The 13,642-nt window shown below is 42.7% G+C and overlaps 1 protein-coding gene across 1 annotated transcript in view; it reads left to right on the top strand.

Annotated features, from left to right (window-relative positions):
• LOC122983817 (alpha-2-macroglobulin-like) overlaps positions 1-13,642 on the top strand; it is a 58,596-nt gene that overhangs the window by 25,701 nt on the left and 19,253 nt on the right. The window contains 4 exon segments of the mRNA XM_044353944.1: positions 7,621-7,767; positions 7,929-8,248; positions 10,712-10,937; positions 13,329-13,455. Coding sequence (XP_044209879.1) covers positions 7,621-7,767; positions 7,929-8,248; positions 10,712-10,937; positions 13,329-13,455 — 820 coding nt within the window.

Below are 13,642 nucleotides of genomic sequence, written 5' to 3'. Positions count from 1 at the left end.
TTAGTCAAAACAGGAGTCGAAAGTGCCAAGTCTGCCCACACGGTGGCCATTTTCCTCTGATGTCATGCTCAGAACGCTGCAAATGCAACACCACTAACACACTGTTAGCTTAGCCTGTTAGTACCTGCTACCACCAATGTTACTGAAAAAAATACATAAATAGGTTGTAAGCTATTTAAATCTAAATCCATGGAGCTGTGTGAAAGTTAATCAGGATCCTTTCCAAGAAATGGAACAAAACCAGCTGATGCATCATGGCAGACAGGCTGGAAATAAAGCTGCTAATGTTAACTTCCCTGATTCACTCAACACTCAACAATTCATAAGAACTTCATAAAAACTCTGATTTTAATCCTGCTGCTTTGGTTGTTAAACTGTCACATTCAGTGTGTCTGTCAGTCAAACTGTCAGGTTTTGTCACGTTTTATGTGACCAGCCCAATTTCAGAAAAGGACAGTCATATTAAATCTCAACATTTTTGAATAGAGCTCTGCACACAATAAGTCAGGTCCTCCAGTATGTCCACCGGACAAACACGGACCATTGACTGTACTAATAAAATGAAAATAAAGAAATAAAGGAAATAAGGACAAAATGTGGGGTTAAATGTTGAATAATGTAGCAGTTATAGTTAAAAAAAGAATATTAAATAAGAAAAATAATACAGCTTCTGTGCTCCCAAATCCTGATTGACAGAAAAGAACATGCTCCATGAAACATACTTCCAATTGAAATACATTAGTTTGAAAGTCGTGCTGAGTGTCACAAAATAATTGAAAATTCATGTCCTAGTACACGAACCTAAAGATTAAATTTCATGACTATTTCATGAATTGCTGTGAGATTGGGTTGTTATATATGGTCTGTATCCTGGGAATGGTTGAGAAAATGTGTTTTTAGGGAAAGAGAAGAGTAATGCTTTCTATTTCCTAACTATTCACTTTTGAGATCTTCCAGAGCAAGACAGTGAGTGGAACTGCCCAGGTTTATTAAATTTAGCCCTAGACACACCCTAATCTTCTGCGGTCAACTTGTTAGGTTTCTCATGTGAGTCGCAAACACAATGCAACAAAATGTTAACGTTTTTTTGGTGCTAAAAAAGACAATATCTGGAAAGCAACAGCAACAAATGTCTCACATTAGTTCCTCACATATGTCTATCACTCATGGTAACTTGTATGTAGACAACTAGTCTTTCAGTATATGTATATCAGTATACCTCTAGCACTGAAAATAAGATAAGAGAACTCTCAAAGTTGTGACCCTGGTCCGAGTGTATACAGGCAGGGACACCGAACTTGGAGAACCATTCTGCCACCAAAACCTGAGCCACAGTAGAGGCACATTGATCACGGGTGGGGACGGCCAGTGTGTACTTACTGAAGATGTCAGTCATTATGAGGACATTTTCCATTCCATTATGGGCAGGTTCCAAAACAGTGTAGTCAATGGCCAGAATCTCATTAGGTCGTGAAGCCAACAAGTGTCCAATGAAATTTCGAGCAGTGGGTTGGGTATCCTTGGCAACTTGACACCTCTCACAGGCCTGACACTAGTGCGCCACCTCAGAGGACATACCTGGCCAATAACACTGCGGCCATAGTAACTCCAAGGTTCTCTCCACACCTTGGTGGCCATGCTCCTGGTGAACCTGAGTCAGCACCTTAGCAGGCAACAACAGCTGAAGTACTGCCTCAGCACCATCGGGGCGAAAAACCTGGTGGTACAAGACTCCATCCTTCTCAACCAGGTGGTCCCACTGTCGAAGCAGTGCCAATGCAGGCTGAGATGCCCATTTCCGCTCCTCATAGTTGGGACGCTGCTTTCATCTCCAGAACACCAAGACTTCCTGGATCACTGAATCAGCCTGCTGGAGAGCACCCACGTCAGAGAGGGTATAATGAGGCAAGACAGTAAAGGAGCTTGGGGTACTTAAGTCTTTCCCAACTGCAAGTCTTGCCGTAGTGGTTTGGGGAGTGAAGTGCCAGGGACCAGGGCTTCCATTTACTGTAAGCTGGGTGTATACTGACGAGACAAGGTATCTGCATTCTTATTGCTTCTTCCTGACCGGTATTTAATTTCAAAGTCAAACGATGCAAGTTGGGCAGCCCAGCGTTGTTCAGTTGCACCAAGCTTGGCAGATGACAGGTGACTAAGTGGATTGTTGTCTGTGTAAACAACACACTTGTGGCCTAGCAGGTACTCCCTGAACTTCTCCGTCATGTCCCACTTTAGCCCCAAGAACTCCAATTTCACTGAGCTGTAGTTCAGCATGTTGTGCTCTGTGGGCCTCAGACCTCGGCTGGCATATGCTATTGGTCTGACTTTGCCCCCTTGATCCTGTGAGAGCACTGTCCCCAGTCCACTATGACTTGCATCCACCTCCAGGATAAAGGGCAGGGAGAAGTCAGCATAGGCAAGCACTGGTGTCATGGTGAGCTTTGTCTTCAGTGCCTCAAAACTTCTATGACACTCTTCTGTCCAGTTCCCAATGAAACCCAGTTCTGCCTTCTTCTTAGACCTTGTGCCCCCCAGCTCTGCCACCAGCCTATGTAGCGGGGCCGCCAACTTGGCAAAACCCTCCACAAACCGGCAATAGTAGCTAGCGAACCCCAGAAAAGACCACAGCTCTGAGACAGTAGTGGGGGGTTGCCAGTTAGCCACCACTGCTACCTTGCTTGGATCTGTGGAGACACCCTTGTCGGAGATCATATGGCCCAGGTAATGCACCTACTGTTGGAAAAATGCACATTTGGTGAGCTTCGCCTTGAGACCTTCCTGCTGAGCTGACCCAGCACCATCTCCAACCTTTCCAGATGTTGTTCTACTGTGGAAGAAAAAAATACAATGTCATCAAGGTAGAGAGGCAATGATTGGCCTTGCTGGTCTCCAAATAGCTGCTGCATTAATCTCTGAAAGGTGCTGGGGGCGTTACAGAGCCCAAAAGGCATGCGATTCCACTCAAACAGCCCAAATAGAGTGCAGAACACAGTCTTGGGCCGGTCTTTCTCAGTGACTGGAACCTGGTTATACCCACTGGCGAAGTCCATGGTGGAAAACCCGTCAGCGCATCCAGGGATTCCTCAATGCGTGGCAGAGGAAAGGCATCCTTCTTTGTCTTGTTGTTCAGTTGGCGGTAGTCTACGCACATGCGCAGACTGCCATCCTTCTTCCTGACAAGAACAATGGGGGAGGCGTAGGGGCTGCGACTCTGTTCCCATCATGGACAGAAAACATGGAGGTATACTTCCTAAGAAGTGACCTCACCTGTCCCTGCTCTTATGCAGGCAAGGGGGACAAATCCATGGCCTCTATCTGATCCGGCACAGTGCGAGAAACAGATTGAGACCCCACTGTAGCTACACCAGATGGCACCTCAGTGACCCCTGTGGGCAAGCTGACAACTACAATGGTGCGGGGGTAGAGCAACACGTCAGTGGAATCAACATTAACGATTGGTATGTAGGCTGTGTCCCTTGTCACCCGAACTATAGCAGGGGACGCAAGCAGTCCAGCGGGAAAGCCAGAGTCCAGGGGCTCAAACAACACAGTAGTACCTGAATACTGCTCCGAGCACGTGGCTGCTACAACCTTCATCACACCACCTGGGATACGACAAGCCTTTCTACCCTGAACCTTTACCTTGCCTGGAGTATCCTGAGGGGCCTGCACACTAGCCCGATGGCACTTTTGTAACGCCTGCACAACTGACTCTGGGGCCTCGGATAGAGAGGGCAAAGAGAACAAGGCCAAGCCATGCTGCCCAAAGAGCTCTCAGTAGCATCTGCGAATCACAAAACACCAGGGACCTGACAGGACAACTCACCGGGGGAATCCTTCACCACCAACACCCTACACCGTGGCATTAACTTACCACAGAGCTCAACATCCAGCTCCAAGTAGCCAATGTAGGGGATAGGCAACCCATTGGCCGTTCTAAGCTGCAACCAGTGACAAGCGTGAAGGTGCTCTCAACCCTACGGCTCAAAATGCTGGAGGAAAAAGCTCTCTGTGACTGTAGACACCATGGAACCAGTATCTATTAAACAAGGCACTTTAACTCCACCCATGTCCACATCTAGATGAGGACTTGTCCAAGTTGACATTAGCTTGGAACTGTCCTCCAAATCACTGGGACCAACCCCTGAGCCAGTAGATGCCCCACCTGAACTATTGCTCTGCAATCCGGTGGGCGCTAGTTTTCCGAAGCCTGAGTTGGATGAGACTGCCTACCAGACTGTGAGGGAGCATGCAAGGAGTGCTGGGAGCGAGGAGGAACACGTGCCCCATCGCACTCCCTAGCAAAATGACCAGGCTGCTGACAGCACTGTCATATTATGGGACCATTACGAGGTGAATGGCTGCGCCGGTAAGAGTTCTGCAAAAGTCCAATGCTTCGAGTAAGCTGATTTAACTGCTCTTGCTGATGTTTCAGCAGCTCCCTCATCTCACCCATCTCAGCTACCTGGGGGGGATTAACCCACCCCTGAGGACCACTCTGGACACCATACTGAATACCAAACGCTGAAGGAACAGAGTGACTTTGACCCCTCGCACCACCTGGCAAACCCTCACGTTCCCACCTGATTGCCTCTCCCCTAACATCAAGTAAATTAACCGTAGGCTGTCTGCGCACAAACTGTTTTAGCTTGCAACGGAGGGCACCATCAAGGACATGCTCAACAAACTGGTCCCGCAGCAAAACATCAGCGTTAGGCATACCACCAGGTGCACGCTGCTTTACTGTTTCCATCAGGCCCATCAAAGCAAGGGAGAACTGCAGAGTCTCCCCTTACTGTTACCTTCTGGAAAAAAAGCTTCCTGTAAGGCTACATAGGACTCAGAACACCCATACATCTCCTGTAACACAGCAATGATCTTGGCTGAGTCCCCCCGTTCTGCACTAGGGCGATATTTTATCTCCTCACGTGCTTCCCCTTCCAAGCGATCGAACAGAAAAAATGCCTGATCTGATAGAGATAAATGTCTCACCCTCATACAAGCTTGCACCTCCTCAATCTACTCAGTCAAACCTATGCCTGATCTTTCCCTAAACATGGGACATTTCCTGTCTCGGGGCACAAAAACCAGTCTCTCTGTGACAGGGGCACTAGCAATGGAAGGAGCAGTATCTGAGGCAGAAGAAGTAGAAGGCCCAGCAGTGGGGCCCGGCACAGCGGCAACCTGTTCCTGGCGCAGCCTCTCATTATCTGCCTTTAACTGTGCAACTAGGTCCCTCAATTCTCGAAACTCTTCCTCCATAACTACAACCTGATCAATGAAGGGAAGCTCTACAGTTGGTGGGGAAGGGTGATACAACCTCACCAGGACTTCCTACAGATCCACAAGAAATTAGCTGCTGCTTTGCCTTTAAGCAACCAAGAACAATCAAACCAAAAAAAAGAAGTAAAAAACCAAAAAGATTAAACAATGCTGCTAACAATTTTTTATTTTTTTATTTTTTTACAAGCAACAAAACAAAGAAAGAACAAAAAAAGAAGAGAGGAACACACGTCTCTGCTTTCAAAAAGTGAATCCTGCCAACTACGCCAGACTGTGACAAGAGGAATAGGGATTAAAGGGCACTAACCAGTGTTATCAAAAGGATCCAACTACGCCACCCTGGGGGTTTTACCCAGGGACAAGTGTTACCTCAGACCAGTAGCATTAACTCAAAAGGCAATAGGTTCATTACACCAAGAAGTGAGAGAGAGAGCATCAATTCTCTATTTTTAACAATAGCAAAATTTAGTAAAAAAAAACCCAATTATTAGACGTACCGATCACACAGATATTAAAAGGGTCAAACCCAGGGATGCTCAGTTAAACACAGCACACAGGAAAAAGGAGGAACCATCACCTACAGTCACCAAACCCACCACCATGGGCGCTCAGCTCCTGAAAAATAAAAAGGGATACAAAATCAATAAAGTGCTCAACCAACAAACAAAACCACCATACAGTTGCCCTAATGTTGAAACGCTTCACACTGGTTATCAACAGCTATAGGAAAGGGCCTCCTGCTGGTGGTGTAACAAAACAAGAAAAGAAAAGAATAGACCAACAAACAAAACTAAACTAAATGAACACATAGACAATACCAAACAACATTCATTACAGGGCATAAAGACGAAAGCCCTGTACTTGTACAACTAACTAGGAAAGATAAACAAATAAACCAAATAAAGTAGAAAAACAAGATTATAAATATGAAACCATTACATAAGCCATAAAGTTGGGACAAAATGAACTAAACTAAGCAAAACTGAGGATAAGCAAACAATAAAATAAACTATGAAAACAATATTAGTAATATGAAATCATTATGTAAGCTATAAAGTAAAAACAAATGAATGAACTAAACTAAGCAAAACTGAGGATAAGCAAACAACAAAATAAACTATGAAAACAATATTAGTGATATGAAATCATTATATAAGCTATAAAGTGGAGACAAATAAATGAATTAAACTAAGCAAAACTGAGAATAAGCAAATGATGACAAAAAAAGAAACCCCCCCCGCTCACTACGCACACTCACACCCACACCCACACCATTAAAACGACTCAGCTAAAAAGAGTTCTAGTCGTGGTACTGCCGGCCTTCAATGCAGCAACAGCAGACCCGACCAAACAAATCGAAAACAAAGACAATGATTATTAACGCTAATTATAGGCAAAGCAGCAGTGTTCTTGCAGTGTGGGCAAGAATGGCCGCAGCAGCTCCCGAGTAAGTTGCTATACGGCTGGCCAGAGCCCACAGTCCTGTAATACATAATGAAAAATCAAATTAAAATGAGAAAGACAGCTGCCAAAAAGAAGATGAACCTGACACCATAATAGGCTACATACCAATCAGGCACCATCTGTAAGTTCAGGAAGAGAGAGAGAGAGCGTCTATGGAGCCTATGCTGCTACTACATACAGGGACCTAGAAGCGAAACACCTGTACACTACACGCAACATAATAAAATTTGCGGTGCGAGAGAGAAGTGAACCTACTGACAGCAGTCCAATGAGGGGATCACTTCTGAGGGAGGTGAGTCACCACGGAGGGATCCACGGAACCATAAACTAACATAAGCAACAGCATGGGAGCACACTTTGAGGACCAGCACAGAAACTACTCTCATACCTGCAGCAGTTGCGGAAGTCCGGTGAACGGAGGCGGGGCGTGCGTTCAGTGTCAAGGGAGCACCCAGAAAATAACTACCTGCCTTTACAGGGTGCCCACAGACAATGATTGGCTCGAGATCGCTGAGTAATCAAGAGGCTAAGAGACTACAGGCCTGCTCAAACCAGACTGGAATACATTTCCATTCTGCTACATATGGATTGCACTTATTATTATTAATCCTGCAAATTTGCTGTCGTAAGTTGTCTGATGTTTTGAACACAAGTCCTAACATGTCTGAATCTTTCCCATTACTGCCTTCCTTCCCACATGATATGAATGGAGTATTAGTGTAGGTTCAGAGATATTTTTACAGAAATACTTTCCAAACTGAAACATTTTGTTATGAAAGAGTACCCCATATCTGTCAAGACTTTTATATTGGTCAGTGTTTACAACAGCAAATATTTCACAAATTATAGCCTTTCATCTTTCTTTCTTTTCAGATATTTGACTTGTTGCCTGATAAAAAAGCATCCGGTATTCCACATGACGTTGAAGATCCTGTAGCGTGTATAAATGTGAGACAAAGAAGATATGTTTTGCCGTACCCTGGACATGGCGAAAAAGATGACGCTTACACAGTTTTCCAGGTAATCATTATGCACCAATTCCTAAATTAATTGCTGGCAGGACATTTGCTGTGAAAATGCAATGGAAGATACTGAATAACAAACTGCATAATGGATACTACAATACAGACCCAGCTTTGAAGTGCCATCTTTATGTTGTTGTATGTTGGTGGTTTATGTAGAAAATGGGCCTGAAGATGGCAACAAATCTGTTCCTCAAGATGCCATCATGTGTGAACTTTAAGGGAACAAAATACTACAGTCATCATTACGATCGACCAGGTAAGACACACGCTGAACATTTACAAGCTATAACTTCAGGAATTCACTGTTCACTGTTTCAAGTTGACCACTGATTCTGATTGAATATTGTTTTAGAAGTATTTTATCAGAGATTTGGCGTTGGTTCAGCACCAAGTGCAGATGCAGGTCCACCTCCACCAATACAGACGGCCCGCTCTTTCTTCCCTGAGACTTGGATATGGGACCTGGTGGAAGTTGGGTGAGCTTTTATCACAAGCCTCTTTATGTCATGTTATTTGTCAGCTCAGACACGTAACCAAAACACTGCAGATCTTTTTCATGCTATAAAGAAACTGAAAAAGAACAACAACAACGGGGACAAATTGCTCTGTATTGGCAAACAACAGCAATGAAGTTGCAGTTTATCATCTCTTGTTTACTCTGTTTCTCATACACACTCAAAACTTTCTATGCTGTGTACACTGATTAAAGGTTCTATTTGTAAGAGTCAGAAATTCCTGCAGTCAACATCCTGTTGGTCACACTCACGTGTGTGCTTGCTCAGCGGCCTGAGACTATTGCAGGTTATGTCCTTTTCCTCTCTTACACTTCTCATAATAACAGAAAAGATCTCAACCGTGTTTCAGCAAAGCATCTCTTACTCCCAGTCAGTCAGCCTCCCCATAAACGTGTGACCACCAACAGAAAAAGCAAAAGGGGTTGACGTTGTTTGTTGACATTAGTGGGAGAAAGGCAAGGCACTCGGGAGTGTGCAAAAACGTCACATCCTTTGGATTTCTGCTGAAAATTCGGCACAGGTCCTTCACATAGAAATCAGTCCACAGGCTGTTACAGACAACCGAGAAAGTTGAGGAAGGTCTCGTTTTCTACGTTATGTTACAACCTGTTCACTCATTGGCAATAAAAAATGATTAATACATGTGAATTGCTTCACAATTCTTACACATAGAACCTTTAAGTATGGTTAATGAACTGCTCACTGTTTATTTTTTTCCCCCATTTATAGAATGTTTTTCAGCTGGATAAATAATGTAGGCTAATTGTATCCATCATATTTTGGGAAACAAATCAACCTAATTGATAAAGTTTCTTAATGAGCCACAGTACTGAGATGGAGACAACAATCTAACAATCTAAAACTATCTAAATGCAGAGATACAAAAGAGGTAAAAGAGAAAAGGGGGTGAACTGACCCTTTAAATGGACCAGTGGTGAAGAGATTCAGGTGTATCTGAGGAACTAAAAAGTTCACCTCTATGAGGAACCATAAAGCACCAAAACACAGTAATAACACTGAAATTCCTATTCTGCATATCTGCCCAATAATAATAACAATAACAATATTAATAATAATAATAATAATTTGTATATTAGTATTGTATTTGTGTAGCACCTTTCATACAAAAAATGCATCCAAAGTGCAGCTCAATGAAATTACATGCATCGAGTGCTTCACATCAAGAAAGACATAAAAGACATAAAATGAACTTCAGAGGGAAAATAAAACCCTTTTGATAATGTTAATAAACATAAGATAAACTAAAGTGAAAATACAATACATAGAATGCGTACCTCAGTTGTAGTAATTTGAGACTTAATAGTTAAAACAGCATACATAGAATGTATAAAATCAAGTGCAGTAGTGCGTAAGCGTGAAGCTGACTGAAGGAAAAACTAGTTAAAGGCTAAAGTGGAGAGATAAGTTTTTAAAAGTATTTAGTGAGTTGGCTTCCCTGACATCTATCAGTAGTGTGTTCCATAGTTTTGGGGTGTAATTGACAAAGGCTGCATCCCTGATTTTCTTTTGGCTGTTGCTGGGAATCTCCAATAAACCAGCATCAGATGATTGCAGTGTTCTTGAGGGCAAATAGTTAACAATGGAGTTAGCAATGTAGCTTGGTCCTAGCCCATTAGCGGCTTTGTACGTAAGGAGGAGGACATTAAAGTCAATATGAATGTTACAGGAAGCCAGTGCAGAGCAGCTAGAACTGGACTAATGTGCTCTGTCTCGGTTCTGGTTAATAGCTGAGCTGCAGAATTTTGAATGAGCTGAAGCTACCAATCAGGCAACAACTACTGAAATATATTATTATTATTATTATTTAGTTAACTTAGGCCAGCAGGGCCACACCTCAACCACACCTCTAATCCCCTTTCAAGCCACTTATTCCTGGTCAACCCATCCTGCCCTGTTTGTCACAGATTTCTGGATCCACCCACCCTTTAACTTCCCTTCATCCATTCACCTTCCTACCTCAAACCTACCCCATCCCTCTCTCTGCTCATCTCTACCCACATCCCTTCATGCTCTCTTCTCTCCTCCCCTCATCCTTTCCTATTCAATACGGTGCATACCTCTCCCATGTCTCATTCTAGGTACCGTCTAGGGGCCTGTAATCAGCTCAGGTGGAAACACGCCTGAGACAGAACTCCCACACTGACTCTCCCTCCACCCAGACCAACCTAACAGATGACCTCCTCCTTTCACCTTCACCCCTCCCTTTTACATCCATTCATCTTATACCTCCTGAATTTCCATTAAATCTTTAAATGACATATTGTTGTGGCATGGCTCTTGCTAGTGAATGAGACCTTAAGCAGCAAAAATTATATTATTATAAACTTGACAGGACCAATCTGAGATAGTAAAAGTATGTTTCTCTAACTCACATAATGTGTCTGTGTGTATGTCTTGATCCAGAGAGTCTGGAATGAAAGATGTGTCCCTCACTGTCCCAGACACCATCACCACCTGGGAGACGGAGGCTTTCTGTTTGTCCCCTCAGGGTTTTGGCTTGGCTCCTCGTAAAGAGCTCACCGTCTTCCAGCCCTTCTTCCTTGAGCTCAGCCTGCCCTACTCCATCATCCGAGGGGAGCACTTTGAACTGAAGGCAACCACCTTCAACTACCTGTCCAGCTGTATCATGGTAATGAATATTTTAACACTCACAATACTACTTAATCATTGTATGTGCTCAAGAACTATCAGAATAAAAGAATGTAAGCACTGGAGTCAAAATCTGAAACTGAAGAAAATACACTGAATGTTACAATGTAAAGCCACAGAAGTCATGACTGTTACTATAAGTTGCCATTGTAGTAATTTAACACTGCTTTAACACTGCACATTTCTCACTTGCACTGCATGCATGCACAGATTAGAGGGTTACTGTCACACAAATTCTCACACACAGACCTTACTTACAGTTGATGAAGTTGTTATGACTAATACAATAACATGTCAGCAAACAACTGTCTACTTACACATCCTGCAGACACAAAGCAGCATTAATATCTTATTTGAGTCCAGTTTGTGTACACCAGATGAATGTAAGTCCAGTATTAACTCTTCTTCTAACTCTAGTTCAGTCTCCACCAAAAAGAGTAGTAGTCTTTAGCTTGTTAACTTTGGCTCTCTGTCATTTTGTGCAGACAAACGTTAGGTTTGTCAGAGCTTGTTATATTTTTATTGATTTTATGGTTCATCAAGGATTTTGTATGGAGAGTTTAATGAAGAGTGAGACTCATCCATACAAGCTAATCAAACACCAAATGGAAGTGTTTCCATATACTACATACATATACTACTACTCTCTAATCATTAAAATAAATGTTGATCAGGGGATCAACATTTTGTTGTGCAATAAGTTAGTTGTTGCCTGATTGGACAGATAAACCTATTATGCACAGACAGGAGTTTCAGTGTACATAACTTTGCTGCCTGCATCCTTAATGGCCTGTGTGCGTCTATTATGTGCTGCGCAATATATTTATCCCCCTCCCTCCGACGCTTCAAATAGGCTAAAGTTCCGTTCTGTTACATTAGAATACCAGATTTGATGGACCAAATATATTCAGAGCTGGACTCAAAATATTTGGGGTTGTTCGCTGTTGCTGGACACGAACAAAAACGAGACGCAGGAGGCTTTCTGTGAAATCTACTGCGTTTCCACTGGAGTTGGTTCAACACTGAACATTGAGGGAAACAAATTAGCTGTCTTTCAGCTTTGGGGGGAATCTGATGTTGTGTCATTTACAAATATTGGGGAGACAAAACTCCATGTTTCATATTTTGGAGGGGGCGTAATCCCCTGTCTCCTGCGATGATTACATGCTTGCAGTGAAAAATATTACTTCATTACCAAGGTGGGAATTGAATTTAAAAAAAGGGAATATAGGCTGCCAGTCACAAAACTGAAATGAAATTTCACCTTTAGAAAGCTTTCTCACGCTCACCCTCCTGAATCCCAATTATTGGATGAAAATAAGTGTTACATGTATGCTAGATAGACATAACATGTTGGGCCTTCAAATCTACTACTGTACATATCATTTTGTTTGAGTTTGTGAATGGTGCGTTGCTTGGTTGTTTTAAATATTACTGCTGCAAGGAATTGTGGGACAGAATTATCTCCTTTCATTTCGTAAAGGATGGTCAAGAGTAGCCTGTGCTAAAGGAGATTAGAAAGAAAGCACTGAAGCACCTTTCCTTTTTAGAGAATTCGATCAGCTCTTATCATCTCTGCCACTTAGATACTTCTAGGTCATTTCACTCAGTTAAGAACCTTCCAAGCAAAAAAGACTAGTTGACTGCAGCCTAGGTCTTGAGGTGGGAAATTGGCGGTACAGATGTCACTGAATATCGATCCCTGCTCCCATTCACACATGACCCCATGCAGGAAATGTTCCTGAATATTTCAGGGATAGACTGCATGTGTGAAAAGGGCTTAACATTACACACTGTGTTGAATCATTATGGTTTGGGCCCTCAAGACATTTGCTGCAGGGTAAAAATGTAACAAAATAACAACCACTTAGCCACGGGGGTGCCCCAAGAACATTCTGCTTTGAACGCATTGATATATAATCTGCAACCCCTCTATTATAGCAGATGTTTGTCTGAGGGCAGAGGGGGAGTCAGTCAATCCAATACAGGGATACAGACAAGCTTTAATGTCACAGCATAAAATAAGAGGACCTCCCAGTGAAATGAGACATCACTAAGCTCAAGGACATGAGGCAAAGGACCAAGGTTGCATTATATTTGAAGAATTCAAATTCACACCAAATAGCTTTTATTCTGTTATCTGTCCAAAACAATTACACATGTAGGTCATGATGTACATTATTTGACACAAATTTTCTCTAATAAAAAAGAAGGCCTGAGCATATACGATCACTAATTAAACTCCAAAAATATCCATTACTATTGGTGTTAAAATATTTTAGTCAAAAACTTTTGTTCCTACCAATATGACTGTCAATCATTTTTTTTGTAACTTTACTGGCTTAAAATTGAGATTATGTCTGTTGAACAGGTCACTGTGACTCCAGCACCCTCCTTAGATTACACCCTCACCCCTCTCTCTGGTGACCAGTACACATCCTGTCTGTGTGCCAATGAACGCAAGACACTCAGCTGGACCATGGCACCTTCAGTCTTAGGTAAGTGTCACACCTTTATCCTTGTGTGCAGAGATTTTGTTAATACAATCAGAGATTGCTAAAATATTATATATAATCTGCTACTCCAATTTTGTTTCTGATTTTCCAGTGTTCTGTATTTCGTGGTAATTCAAAATAAATCCATGACAACAAACTGACTAAAGCGACTGACTAAAACTGATTTAAA

Source organism: Thunnus albacares, chromosome 6 (assembly GCF_914725855.1).
Source record: "Thunnus albacares chromosome 6, fThuAlb1.1, whole genome shotgun sequence".
NCBI classification, from domain to species: domain Eukaryota; kingdom Metazoa; phylum Chordata; class Actinopteri; order Scombriformes; family Scombridae; genus Thunnus; species Thunnus albacares.
Note: the sequence above shows the minus strand (reverse complement) of the source record. Positions and strands in the feature narration are given on the sequence as shown.